At 37.7% G+C, this 15877-nt stretch overlaps 1 protein-coding gene across 1 annotated transcript in view; it reads right to left on the minus strand.

The window, feature by feature from the left end:
* LOC134657251 (uncharacterized) overlaps positions 1-4333 on the minus strand; it is a 38614-nt gene extending 34281 nt beyond the window's left edge. The window contains exon 1 of the mRNA XM_063512826.1: positions 4195-4333. Coding sequence (XP_063368896.1) covers positions 4195-4200 — 6 coding nt within the window. The 5' untranslated portion in view covers positions 4201-4333. The remainder of the gene's footprint in view (positions 1-4194) is intronic.
* Positions 4334-15877: the final 11544 nt, after the last annotated feature.

Here is a 15877-nt window from a genome sequence, read left to right on the forward strand (position 1 = left end):
TAAAATTTTAATAACAAGCATTATTTGTCGATTTTGCCGCCCCTGTCATGTCAAGACCCTTTAAATTGAGACAGACAGACGGCCGGACGGACAACAAAGTAATCCTATATGGGTTCCGTTTTTTCCTTTTGAAGTACGGAACCCTAAAAATGTACTATTTTCTATCAAATTGCGTTATTTTTATCGAAAAATTTTCGCGCTCGCTACGCTCGCGTTATCATTTTACTACATTCTTTGTGATTGTGACCCATCCCCCACTTTACATTTTTATATCTTCCTACGTGCTTATCGCTTGTGAGTTTGGGATGGTCGGCGATTGAAGCTTGTGTCTTCGTGGTATTGAATCTCACTAAATTTTTCCGATCCCATGCCGAAACTCAGCATAGAGTGCTCTCGATATCAGATACAAGCTTTTCATGACTTTCCAGCACCACAGAATCAGGGATATTGGCACGCACGGCCTGTGTAATACGCATCCATAGTACTGTCGTCTGCATAGCAATGATTATCATTGATATGCAGCAATAACAGCCTTGGGGAAGTTGGGGATAGCACAGAACCTATCGGAACGCCAACGGTAATGTCCACACTATCGGAGCAGCTTTCCGTCTCCTACGGCTCATATGCGTCTACCGGACAAAAAGCTAGCGATCCATTTGTCCGACCTCGATGCCAGACCCGACCGAACGCCTTAACTATATCCAGCATGACTGCCAATGCCGCACCTTGACACTCGGTGGCCAAAATCCAGCGGTACCCACCGATCGCCGATCAGATCAGGCAAATAATTATATCGAGGTCGCATCGTCATTGAGTGACAAAAACGGCCCATATAAATCTGTATCCAGAATAGTGACGTCACCTTATATGCATTTTATTATGGCTATGGTGTGTTGTACTATAAAATTAAAGGCCTCTGATTGGAAAGTACTTTAAAAAGCTATAAGCGAGGTGGATAGGGGCGGCAAATCTGCACAGCCTACGGGCGGCAAATGTCTAAATCCGGCACTGATGTTATGTTATAAAGTAGGTACCAACCATTATACAGTAGAGTCCAGTTAGAGATACGACTTCGCATATAACAACCATCCGTTTATAGCGACGTAAGTATAGGCACATGTTTGGTTTTAGTATGAGCTATTATTAAAATACAACCGTTTATTACGACTCCGCTTATAACGGAAATTCACACAAAATTCGACTGCCAAGTCCGGTAAAGTCCGGTTACAACAACGAGCGACGTGTTTCTACTTGGTTTCTACAAAAAAAATTGGCAAGAAGCTTATTCCCGTCAACAGAAAAGACTATAAATGTACATTATGTAGGTACATACACGTACAGCGAACTGCAAAAGTGCATGGACATATTTTGAATGAATTCCATACATAAAGTGGCCATGCCTTTTTGCGGTTTGGTGTAACTACATGCAGAAGCGGTTAAGGACTCCTAAGTTAATGTTTTATGTATTGTAGGTGTAATAGTAAACACTACGTAAGAAACCGTTTAAGTCGAATAAATTGGAACTATTACGTATCAGCAATTCAACGTATTATTATCGAATTGCTGAAAAACGTTGGATAATCCTTGTATGGAGCGTGTTTATTTAAATAATCAATGCAACAATGTTACACAACTGTATTTTCTACATTATTAAGTTATACAAACTTTTGTAAACACCTATAACTGGCTATTATAGCGCTTGCTGGTTGGGTGCCATCATAGTAAATGCTGAAGAATTGCCTAAGATCGTTAAAACTATTAATTTATTGATTATTAACTTGTCTCTGCCTGCGACTCCGTTCACGAATAGAGTAGATACTACCGTAATACTTACCCATATACTCCCGTACCTGCTCAAATACAACCCACATTGCACGTTTTAGGGGATCAAAATATTCTGTCCTATTCCCGGTTATAACACTACTCCTTATACTCCTTCAGCCGTTTTAGCGCGATGTAGGGGAACGAGGGACAGTTTTCACACTTTTGTTTTTCACAGTTTTGCCAACTTACTGAAAATCTGCACCATATAAGTTAAGGCAGCGGTCGACAACCTTTTAGCAGCCAAGGGCCAAATAGTTATAGCCAGTATAGTTAACGAAGTTGACGCGGATACAAAATAGCCAAGGAGGCTCGCGGGCTGCAAGGTGCTGCAAGTGAGAGGTTCGCGGGCCGCCTGTTGCCGACCGCTGAGTTAAGGTAATTGATAGAATACGATTTTGTTAAAAAAATCGGAGTTATGATTGTTTATTTTACAAACACTACTGCGTGATAGTAAATCGTAACCCCACTTTTCTTTTTGCTTTTATAAATTTTACCATTTAAAAAACCTAATGAAAAATGTCATCATCAATATGTGAATTATCAGTTTTGATCCCCATTATCTACGTACGTACAACAAAACGTCACGTTCTCGTGTACAACTACAAACCGCGCTGGCTGCCGCAGGAATCCGCTTCCTATGCGGTTTCGTATGTTTACACGCATCGCCAGCTGTTATACAACGAGTCACAACGCGCTGTCGATATTTTACCAACTTTGTAACAATAGGGCAGCCATTCTCAAAGTGTGTTCCGCGGAACCCTAGAGTTCCGCGACACTCCTGCAGGGGTTCCGCAAGAATTTAGAATAATTTAGAATAATAAAATAAGCATAATTATTATGCTAAAAAAATACACTTCTAAAAAATATTGTTTTATTGTAGGGTTCCATCAAGTATTTCGCTTTCCAAAAGAGTTCCGTCAAAAAAAAAGATTGAGAACCGCTGCAATAGGGAATAATAAACTCTGCGTAGGGGGCGACACTTCCACAATCCATCACTATCTAAAGGTCTTACCGCAAACGAGAGAATCTAAATGTTGTTATCTAACCTCTCTATCACTTTTACACTTAGATTAGACCATTCATTGCTCTAAGCTCTTACATATTCGAGCGATAAAGAGGCAGATAGCCGAGTTTCGCGTTTCCCGGTAGGCCCTTTATAATGCCATATGCCAAATATATATCTCGAAGACTATGAACTTTGAAGTAAATATGTGATACTAGGTACATATATTGCTTAAAGCCGTTGCTATTATATATGATAAGCTACAAAAAACATTAGAAAACGAAGGGATTCAGATCGAAGGTCATTGGTGTGGCCCCTTACTTAAATATGTTTTATTTTAATGAGTTAGCGCTAATATTTATAAACAAGTAAATTAAGGATAAATATCAAGTATTTTAGTCACCGTTTGAACAATGTGCTTCCTCAGTGACGGGGTTGGCGGTGACCCCTGACTCAGGCCATGAGTCAATCGGTCGCGGACTGCCAACTGATTACAAATTATGGTCACGGAAATAATTTGATTAAATTTCTATTTGTTATAGTTTATAGTTCAGTCTTGATTGACAAATGCCTGTTACGTTAGAAACACCTAGCCAAGATGACAACCTCCAATCTACTCAAAGGTTAACTGGAAGAAATCCCTTAAAGGGATAAGTTCGCCCTTGTACTGCCTATCCTGTACCATATAAATATTTCTGTTCTACACAATAAAGACTTTATACAGACATACAATCGTTGATAGTAAGAAACGTCAATCGAATCTTAAAATAATGTATGTAAAAAGTCACGTGACGTACAAAAATATGTAGCTGAACCTGCCGAACCGAAAACTAAAAGTTGGTCCTTCGAACCGGATCAATATAGATGCAATATAGCAAAAAGGTCTTGTCTTGTTAAAATAGCGCAGGCAGTAGTTACTGAACCTGTACTAATGAAGTTATTTATCAAGTTAATAACTTCAGGAGCCGACATTTGAATAACACAATAACCTTCAGCTGTAATGCAAGTGCTCAGAAGCAAGCTAACCGATAATTATTCAATAATCAACTTTAAAATCAGTGCAATACGGTTTACCTGCGCGGAATGTAGCAGGAAATGTTTTAATTACTTTTTTATTATTTTATAACACGCGTGATTGAATAACAGACGAAAAATAAAACTCCTTTCACTGTTTTTATTTTTCGTTCATTCAACTTTCTCTGAAAGCAAGAAACTATGTTTCTAAAAAACGCTTTTAAAGTTAAGTGACTTTAAATTAAAACAACGGAAACAGACGAAACAGTAAAACGACCAAAACGAACGGCCGAAAAGCTGAAAACCTTGAAAGTATTCAAACCAAAATTTAAAAAGTTAACTAACAAACTTACGTTCATTTTCCCACAGACACTAAATGACTCCTTTTCACGAACTTCACTGAACAACAATAGAGTATTTTGTAAAGTATTTCACTAGTATTTAGTTCCGGTGCCGGTATCACTAGTATCCGAACGTATACGTCGTGCCACGGCGGCGCTGGATTCGCGACTGCAGGCTGCTTGAAAAGGCAAACTTTCTCGTCAGCGATTCAGTTGCCCTGCCACTTTCGACTTGATATGGCTAATACATATATTTGTATTGCTTTTTACCTGTAGATTTATTGTTATTAATGTAAAAGGCTTCTAAAATATTTAGATAATGTATCCACCTATGTACTTAGTTGTAGAGCCAGTTACGTACAAATTTAACACCTTTGTGCATAAGGCAGATGTTGTTTTTCCCTTCACCAAGGACTAGTTGAACTAGTTTAGGCAATGGACGCGCGCACTGTTTACCGTGGAAGTCTGCCTACAATCTCACACACTCCATACAATCTGCCGATGTTATACAATCTCGGACATTTAAAACCCAACTCGAAAATCTTCGAGTGAATATTGTTTCAAAGTAGCAGCTTTCTGAGGCAAATCATTCTCATAAAAGGAAAAAGCTCAGGCAACACCAAAAAGAACATTGGTAGATAGAGTCTGTGCGGAAAGAGAAGAGTCGTGGAATGTATGAGGCCCAATACATTCCACGACTCTGCTCTTTCCGAACAGACTCTATTGATTCGTATTTACGTGTTAAACTTGTAAATTATAGTTGCAATACAGGGCCATATTAGTTACCGGTTTTATGGTGCCTACCGTGCTAGAACTTGAATAACGCCCCGGCGTCATATTTTTTATGATATAGGAGGCAAACGGGCAGACGAATCGCCTGATGATAAACGATTACCGTCGCCCATGGACACCCGCAACTCCATAGGGGTTGTAAGTGCGTTGACGTCCTTTGAAACGGGAGTACGCTCTTTTCTTGAAGGTTTAATGGTCAGTATGGTCTGGTAGTAGGTAATTATAATTTCATAAGTTACAGTATACAACAACCAACATAAAAATAAACTAGCTAGGTTAATTATATTAGTAAGACTTTACCAGGAAGTGGGTACCTACAAAAAACATTATTTAATAGCAGCACTAATGTATAATACCTTCACTAATAATATATATAACATAATAATGTATTACCTTCGTGTTACTTAATACAGCCGGTATCGGTACTGTTACGCTACTAATTACTCACTAATTTTGCCGGGACACGCTAATAACATTTACCTATCAATTACAAGCTTTAACCCGCGACTTACACGTAACAAACAAGTGTAACAACTCAAAAGTTGCACCAAATTACTTTGCCACTCTTATGAATAAAATCCAAGTTGCTCATCAGTTTTTGAAGAATAAAGCTTATCTGCTGGTGTGATGTAGAACGAGCTGCAAAGGTGCATGGACACAATGAAGACATTCATTAAGTAGGTAGCCCAATTTCAGCGGTGTCTGTCGGTAAAGCATGCACTGCATGCATCAAAAATTTAATTGAAAAACAAAATCGTATTTTTGTACTCACTGTTTAAGATTCGGAACCATAAATAAAGTTTAATTTTTAGGGTTCCGTAGCCAAATGGCAAAAAACGGAACCCTTATAGATTCGTCATGTCTGTCTGTCTGTCCGTCCGTATGTCACAGTCACTTTTCTCCGAAACTATAAGAACTATACTGTTGAAACTTGGTAAGTAGATGTATTCTGTGAACCGCATTAAGATTTTCACACAAAAATAGAAAAAATACAATAAATTTTTGGGGTTCCCCATACTTAGAACTGAAACTCAAAAATTTTTTTTTCATCAAACCCATACGTGTGGGGTATCTATGGATAGGTCTTCAAAAATGATATTGAGGTTTCTAATATCATGTTTTTTTAAACTGCGGGCTTAGCACGGGCGTATCATATTGCACGTGGTATGATACGTTGTCTTCTAACGTTATTGGTAAATTTGTCATATCGCTGAGCATGGCCCCGAGCTACGATAAGCCTACCACGTCGATATTGAATAAAGTTATCGACTATCATACGATAGTGACCACGACTGTCTATGCGTAGAGCTTATGAAAAATCTATTCAATGGCTGCCCTTATTCATATGTCGGACGTGTGTCGGACATAGTTTGAACATGAATAGTCAATTTTATTACTACACTTCCAAATTGAAAAGTGTTTAAATGAGTGACAGCTTTATACAAATTGACCTACATTATAACATGCACGGATAATCGTGTTTGACAATTGAGTCAATTGACAATAATTTGACATTGACAAGCATCGCGTACGCGCGTGATCAGTGAAAATATCAGAATACAAACCAAGTTGAAGAAAAATACTGATTTGCTGTGAAATCTAAAGAAAATGCCACGCATAATGTAAGTTTCTCTAAAAACCAATAATTTATTTACAGAAAAAGTTATAATTCGTTTGATCATAACTGATTTTGTCATGAATATGTTTTTCAGTCGATTCTTTGACGCAGAAGAAAATGCTAGCAAAATATATAACTCAGCATCCCCTGTTCGCCTACAGGGAGTACAGGGAGGACCATGAGCCTCTCGGAAGCCAGAGATAAGTGCAGTGCTGCATTCAAGTTCTATGAGAGCACGATCCGTACAGATCAGTGGCATCAGTGGCAGCAGGCATGGAAGTCGGTAAGTACTATGCTAATAATTAATACAGATCAACCTCATCTCAAACTAAGCAAAGTTTGTAGTATGGACACAAGAAACATCCATAACTTAGCATTACTTAAAACATTCAGTGCCAGCGCGAGCTACGCGCTACGAGTGTAGCCGATAACATGGGAAAAACCGTATGTAGCAAAAAGCGCCTACGAACAGTGAACTCCCCTAGTGAGTCGCTGGCAGTTAATGTGTTAATGTTTGTTGTTTATCTTGTTGATATTAGCCCAAATCCAGTTTCTAACTACCGTTGCAGGTAGGGTCATCAAGTCATCACTGAATACAATTTAGCTGTTAAATGTGTCAATTATCTATAAATTCTATTTTTATTGTCAGACTTGTCGTTAATTGAGCTGCAAAGTTAGAAAAATCAATGTGGCAGCAACCCAGGCTCCGCTAGCAGTGAGCGGTAACTCAACCAATTACCGGGAGAACTGGCTTGTCTAAAATGGATCCAGAAGAATCAAGGATTGGAGATGTAAGTACACCTTTCTTAAACTAAAATCATGAAGAGTTTATTGTGCCATTTAAAACTATTGACACTGATCTTCTACTATGACTATGTTCTACTAAGTGACAAAAGTTTGTTAAAAACTGTTCTATGACTACTATAATTGCATGAAGTTGTCATGGCAACAATGGATGTTATAAAAGTTGATCCAACTGTAGATTAATTACCTAACTAGAAAGTTCTAGTTTGTTATACTTGTTTTTGGTAAACTAGAGTTAACAACATTGAAAGATACACTACTAAACTACCAATTGAAATTTTTTTCACACTGCAGAAAAAGGTCATAATGATTGTAACAACAATTAAAAACTTTGGAACCCGTAGACCTCACTTTCAAAATTGTTTTTTTACCCTGTCTGAATATTGTAGAAGTTGGTTTTGTATGTAAGAATTCAAGTGTATTGACAAAAGAAAAACACCACCACACTTTGTGCCATGAATCTAAGACATAAGGATAAAATATTATTAATATTTAATTTTTATGTACAGTCTAACTGCACAGGTAAAAAGGCATTCGACTGCAGTTTCCAAACCGGCTTTACCTGTGCAGTTGAACTGTACAGTGTACATGCTAAACTGCGCAGGCATAGCCTAGTGTGTATTGCCAGCAGTTTAATTGAAAGATTTAAGTAGGTACTCTTATTTTAAATGTTTTCATTTGCAATACCCTAAGTGGTTTGATTGTATACGTGACAATGGGAAGAATTATGATTTTAGCAGCCTATGTATGTAGGTATGTATGTATGTGTGTGGGTATGTTTGTGTCGTGTATTACCCTAGCATAAAAGCTTAACTACTGAGACAAATATTGTTGAATAAGATGTTCATTGGTATGTTTTTATGCCGCAGGTGGCATAGACTACACTTTAATACATAATAGGTACTCTTTAATAAAATAATAATAACAAAAATGCTTTAAATAACGGATTAATAGTTACTGGAACAAAATTTAATTTATTTTCAGTCGAAACGAAATCGGACCAATGAAACTATAAAATCCCCCTGACTTAAAAACGACAGCTTTCTAAAAATGACATTAATTTCTTATAATTTGCAAATGAACCTCTGTACTAGCCTGCGCCACTATAGAATCATGACCTCATCTAATCTATTTGTTTCTGTTTCAGTCATAACATATTGGAGGACACTCAAGTTATCGAGGACACGATAGAAATTAACTAAAATCTGCAGCCTCAATTATTTAATGACTTATTTAGAAAAGGGATAGTCATAATATTTAGCTATAGAACGAGAGAGTGCGCCAAAAAAAAGTTCTGACTTTCTGCCTGGAACACACTTCTCAGCAGGCACGTCCATGCATTTCGAAGTCAATAGTAAAAGTGTTTATTTGTTAAGCATATGTAGGTGAAACTATTACAGTGGTATTTAAAAGGTTTTTTCTAACAAACCTTTAAGTTGCAATGTATGTATCAAGTACATATTACAAGATAAATTAGACCCCACGTCTCTTTATTCGATTGAGCTAAAACTTAATATACATTATTTAAGTTGGGTGATAACTGATAACGCAATATTATGGTACCACCGAATATCTGATGATGGACGCAGGATGTGGGCAAAGAAACTCTTTGATATATATAAAGCAACCTAATTTGTGTTTGGCTTTCTTAGAAATTGTTTTTATGAGTAGGTATTAATTGCCTGTTAAGGCCCCAGTACACAATGCGCCATTCTGGGGGACGCATTTATGCGTTAGAGGGAGCAAGTGATATTGCTATCTCATTCTACCGCATGGCTGCGTCCCTTGGTTTGGCCGGCGATGGCCCATTGTGTACAGGGGCCTTTATAGTCGGCAATAAAAACTTTTATCAAAAATATCATTTTTATTTGACAAGATATGTACTTACCACCTTATTCATAAAACTTTACGGACCTGATTTAGTTAAATAATTTTTTATCCCTTTCTTTCAAATACATAAGGGAGCCGGTCTACCTAGCTTTATTTGACGTTCATAAGCGCATTGTAATTATGCCTACTTGAATAAACTATCTTTTATCTTATCTTTATCTAAGTCAAAATGACAGATAAAGACAAACGATTCATAGCTAATTCAGGGCAGTAACACTTTTATGAATAATGCCACTAGGCTAAGCGTATTATGAGACGCAGGCGACGCAGTTCATGCAGCGCAGCACAGAGCAGATTTTGTAAAGTATGGAACGTCCTTACTCTGGAGTGTGCGTACCTAAAGGACGTTCTATACTTTACAAAAATCGCTCTGTGCTGCGCTGCGTGACCTACGTCGCCTGCGTCTCAGCATACGCTTAAGTTTCCGTCACACAGGCGCGTTTCCCGGGCGGGGCGTGAGCGTTTTATATGTAAAAGCGGCGCGCCCCGCTAACGCCCCGCCCGGAAAACGCGCCTGTGTGACGAAGCCTTTAGCCTTACGGCTTGGCCATGACATTGCTCGATTGGCTTCGGCTAAGGCGACAACCATAGGTTGTAGCGAGACACAGCGATCGGACCTTTCGTTCCCATCTAGCCTTCCCTGCCTTAGCCGGAGCCAGTCGCGCAATGTGGCCAACGCGTTAGTATTTTTATAGTTTACCCCGCGACATCATTAGTAGTTTGTTTCAGTTCTTATAAATTGAAATATATGTCATACACTAAAGATAAAGTGATCAAGTCCACCGGTGGCCAAGGCTGGAAACGAGGCAGGGTACGCGGCTAACGTCCCAAATTCTCTTATGTAAGTACATATATATGTTTTGACGACCGGTCTGGTCTAATGGGTAGTCACCCTGCCTGTGAAGCCGCGGTCCTGGTTCGAATCCCGGTAAGGGCATTAATTTGTGTGATGAGCACAGATATTTGTTCCCGAGTCATGGATGTTTTCTATGTATTTAAGTATTTGTATATTATATATATTAGTCTAAGAGCTAGCCACGGAAATAGGTACTTATGCAATTTATAGAGCAACGAAATCCCTCTAGTTAGTGGGCCATACTATCATTATTAATTAATCCAGCATGGCAGCAGTTCAGCGGTGGGTGTGTGAGTGGATGGGCAACAAAGGGGTTGTAAAATGATATCATAGCTAATTATATATTTAATTCAAATATAACAATGCCAGGCGTTTTATTTGGGGGAATAGTAGTGTCAGGTGATGAAAGTACACAAACCACTTGAGCGCCTGCAGGAAGACCATGAGCAAATTCCACCTGACTCACAATTGCTTCACGCATAGTTGTATATGTCTTCTACTTTTCCTTAACACATACCTAGGCGTAATCGAACAGAGTAGTACTATTATTTATTCTGTGACAGAGTACAAAAAGTACGATTGCGAAAAGTACGAGTGGATTATATACGTAAAGCAAAAACGCCTGGCATTGTTATATTTGAATTAAATACATAATTAGCTATAATATCACACCAAACACAGAGCTCTATAAATTGCACACCTTCAATTGATTTTACAACTCCGTTGTTGCCCAACCACTCTCACACCCACCGCTGAACTGCTGCCAGGCGACCGGATTAATTAATAATGTTAGTATGGCACACTAACTAGAGGGATTACGTTGCTCTATAAATTGCATAAGTACCTATTTCCGTGGCTAACTCTCCGATTATATCGTTGTCTGAGTACTCTGAGTGTGTCTGAGACCAAAACACTTTTTCCCTTTTCAGGTCATTACTATGTATACCTATACATTACGGCCCTCGCTCCGAGCCGTTCCTGGTGCAAAAGCTGCCCATAGTAATCCAGCGTTGAAAAGTTGCTAGCATCATGGGCACTTTCGCACCGGGGACGACAATTAATGATTTGTTTGTATACCATAATTTAATGTGAAAATAAACTTGGTTTATCTTTTTGGCAATAGTTGTGTTATTTACCCATTTATAATATTCTCTCCAGCAGCACAGAGCCGATATTGTTAAGAGCCCATCAACGTGCACACTAGCGCCACTGCTAAATAATCGTGATTATTTCAAATTAACGTCAGGTATTTAAAAAAGGGGGCCGCTACGTACTGTATTTTGTATTTGGGGCATTATCTATGAAAAGGGACCTTATTGTCGATGGCGCTTACATCGCGCGGCATTATATTTATATCGGAGCATCTTTAATAATGACGTAAGCGCCATCGACAATAAGGTCCCTTTTCATAGATTCCGTCACATTTAAGTACCTCTTGAATACATCAAACTAGTTTTTATGTTGCTGGATTCTTCAATCTATGCGTCCAAAGTTAAAACGGCCGTTTTTGTTTTAAGTTCATAGATCGGCGAATCCAGCAACATAAAACTAGTTTGATGTATTCAAAAGTTACTTTAATACTATGTAGATACAATACGTAGCGGCCCCCTTTAAAAAAATCTTTCGTTAAATTTAAATTATCACGATTATTTAGCAGTGGCGCTAGTGTGCACGTTGACGGGCTCTTAACTTACCTAGTAAACATAGAAGACTGACAACAGTGCCAACGCCGCGAGAATATTGACATTGTTGTTAATGGATTTAACATAGTTTTTTAAAATTTAACATTAATTATTAGAGTATTAAACTCTGTCTGACCGTAGTTATAGTTACTAAAGTAGGTAGACTTATAGCATAATAGAGCATTTAGGAATATTCTTATTTAACCTTTTGACCGCCACAGACTAACTAGATGCGTCTTTAAATAAGAACGTGCTTAAAATGCTTTAATTATACTATAGTGTATATATATGAAAGTCGGATTAAATACGTTTAGAAGCTATAAGTAGTAACAGTGACAGATTTTGTACGCTAAAATGAAAAATAAGAATAAGCGACACCTACATGCGGGGAATGCTGTTTTGTATGAAGATTGACCATAGAAAAATAGGTAAATAGATTAGGTAGGTATTTGTGTGATAGTAAAACATAGTTGGTTATAGGCGAAATAAGTATTTATTAAGCTGGCTCGCACGCGCACATTCTCAAGAGCCCATCAACGTGCACACTAGCGCCACTGCTAAATAATCATGATTATTTCAATTTAACGAAAGATATTTAAAAAAAGGGGGGCCGCTACGTACTGTATCTTGTATTAAAGTACCTTGTGAATATATCAAACTAGTTTCTATGTTGCTGAATTCGTCAATCTATAAACTCAAAACAAAAACGGCCGTTTTAACTTGGACGCATAGATTGACGAATCCAGCAACATAGAAACTAGTTTGATGTACGAGTATTCAAAAGGTACTTTAATACAAGATACAATGCGTAGCGGCCCCCTTTTTTAAATATATTTCGTTAAATTGAAATAATCACGATTACTTAGCAGTGGCGCTAGTGTGCAGGTTGATGGGCTCTTAACAACAGCCGGTTTTGTGCATGATGCTTAGGAAGTCCTCGGGGAGCGCCTTCCCTAATTTCCCCCTGTATCCACGAGAAGTTTTCTGGAAGAAAAATAAGGAAATAAGTAACAGCAGGTTCATGTGGCAGCTATGAATGAAATATTTTCACATGAGTGCAGGCTATTTGCACCCAAAATATAGCTACTAGTAACTAATCGACGGGAACGACCATTTCGGGGAATAATATCCATTGGTTTTTATATATATTATCCGCTAGTTTTTATATATATGTATTATCCATTGGAGTCTCGTGAAGAGCAATATGAACGCTTACTGATGCACACCAAAAATATGAAAGTTAAGTTTTGTCCTAGACTCGAGGTTGCTGCTTGCTGCGCATTCCGCTAGTCATCAAGCAATAGGCCTGTATTATTTTTTTTGAATAAAAATATGACTAAGTATGTTTGTCAACAATGCAGCACATTAGAACTAGAACTGGATGCCTTAGTTAAACCTTAAATGCATTCCCAGATTATGATATGATATGATATGATTTATTTATCTCACAATATACAATTTCACTTAAAATTACACATGGTAGATTTTCAGGAATTTATATTGTGATTGTCAGTTTTTTTCACATAATGAATAATTGAATATGAAGAATAACAGTATGTATCCTAGACCCAGTAACTACTTAACATAACTATCAAACAATAGTTACCTATCTCATTGCACAATACAGCCACACTCATACTTATTCAAAAAAGTTACTAAGACACGCCTAGTGGAACGTCACAGTTTTTTATGTCTAGTAAGTACTTAATTCAGTGCTCAAGAGAACTTACCTTCTGTGTGCAAGTTGCTCGAGAAAGGTATTGACTTACAGTAGTCTGGCCAATGGACAAGCCATCATCTTGACTAGTCCCGCGTTGGTAGTTGCCATCAGCTACCAGTATTACAGCTAATACTGTTAAAACCTAAAACAAATAAGAACATAGATGTAATATTTGTACCTAGGTAAGTAGACTTTCCCCTTTAGGTTAGGATATGAATGTTGAGGTAAAAAGTGGCTTAAATAAGTAACCTCTGTTAGTAAGTATAAGATTGTGCAACAGAATATCTTAACATACTAATTTTTACAATTATAATATGAGATAGTATTTAAGAGTTTAGTAGCATTGTCATTGAGACGCCTGTCTTACATGGAATACATATTAACTTTAAAGAAACACTACAATTTTATTAAGCTTTACCTTTAAGGTGTTTTGGTAATCCATCACCGTTTTGAGACTCTGCGTTAAGTTCGGCACATAAATGCACTGCACACTCCTTACACTCTGTAAATATGCCGAAACTCTTTGTCTGGCATATCAAACGGGTTGCAAGCGTTTCTTAAAGCTATGCACGAGATTTTTCGACGCTTTGTTTCTTCAACAGCAGCCGCGAGTAGGAATAATAAAATTTGACTTCCCTGCAAATAAAATATTGACTATATTATATAAAGCGGAACATTGTAACTAATAACTCTCAATATAATCATAGAAAAACGGATATTTACCTGTAATTTGTATTTGTAATAGGTTTATTCACTAGTTTTGCTTTCACGACAAGGCTTATCGTCACCTAAGAAGCACTTAGATAAAATTAACTAAGTTGAACTGTCAAAATGGGATAATATGTCAAATTATCCAACCCCCATGTTATGCAAATTGTCTTCTGTCATCTACCGCTGTCAAATGTGGATAACTCCATATATCGTCTGCTACCATAGTATGCATGATAAAATCGTCGGTAACTAACGTTTTATTCACATATTTTATACCATATTGCGTGATAACTGCTACCGTGCTAAGCCCACTGAATAGTTTGCGCGAGAGACACTTCCAAAGTGGTAAAATGTGTGCCCCCCCCCCCCTGTAATTTCTAAAATAACAGAATGATAAAACTAAAAAAAATATATGATGTACATTACCATGTAAACTTCCACCGAAAATTGGTTTGAACGAAATCTAGTAAGTAGTTTTTTTTAATACGTCATAAATCGCCTAAATACGGAACCCTTCATGGGCGAGTCCGACTCGCACTTGGCCGCTTTTTAACATTTTTGTCTAATAACTCAGAATGGACTGTCGGAGATGATTCAATAGCAAGCAGTTAAGTTTTCTAATTATCAACATGCAATACAATACAATTTACCAACACGCGTTCACGAAATTTGCGTTGAAGGCTTGCAAATTTTCTAATTAAGGCGTACAGACAGCAAAACTATTCGCTTAGCACCTTTACGTATAAACTTCTATGCAGGGGGGGGGGGTACTGCTGACTGTACATGTTGGGTTGGGCCCGTCGTGTCACTTCATCGGCTCTCGGTGCAATAAGAGTCAACCCTAAGCAACTTACTCAGACAATGACCAATGATGTTATATAACATAGATAGGTTATACTCATACTTGAGGAGCACAAAAAATACTTCCATATTTATTTCTGTGCCTACGAAGAAATCTGTTATTTTTGATTAGTTTTATCATTCAATCCATCTTTGTCACACTCGTTGTTAAACATGTCGTCTCTTTCTATTTCGGTGTGCCGGAGCTCAACTTGTCCAATTTGTCACAAGGTAAGCGCTTCAATTTTGGAACGCCTATAACCTATCTTGGGTTATAAATCATTGGACAATGATGCGTATTCGGGTTAGTAACAAAAACAACGATTTGAACCAATAATATTTATTAAGAACTATCTACGGCATGTTGAAATTCGGCATCTATTAACCATGACCATGGCATGGCATTTTAATTAGCAAAACGTCAAAAAAAGTATCCAAATCGGTTACATAAATTGTACAATGTAGATACCTACATGCCCAACACTATCAGTAAAACTGACTAATATTTTCAGTACTTTGTTTCATTTCTAATTTAATACCAGTTCATTCAAAACGCGAATACTTATTTATACTAATACTGGCTAGTTCAAAAATAACAATCGAATGTCAGTCTAAAGATAGGTTTTCCTAGGATAGCGGTGCCGTCATATAGCGGCCGTCTCTATACTAAATAATACGGCTAAATATGGATGTCGTAGTATTTGTATGGAGACGGCCGCCATATGACGGCACCGCTATCGGAGAAAACCAAAGCTTTACATCAGAAATTACAAAACCGCACC

This window comes from Cydia amplana, chromosome 19 (genome assembly GCF_948474715.1).
Source record: "Cydia amplana chromosome 19, ilCydAmpl1.1, whole genome shotgun sequence".
Classification (NCBI taxonomy): Eukaryota; Metazoa; Arthropoda; class Insecta; order Lepidoptera; family Tortricidae; genus Cydia; species Cydia amplana.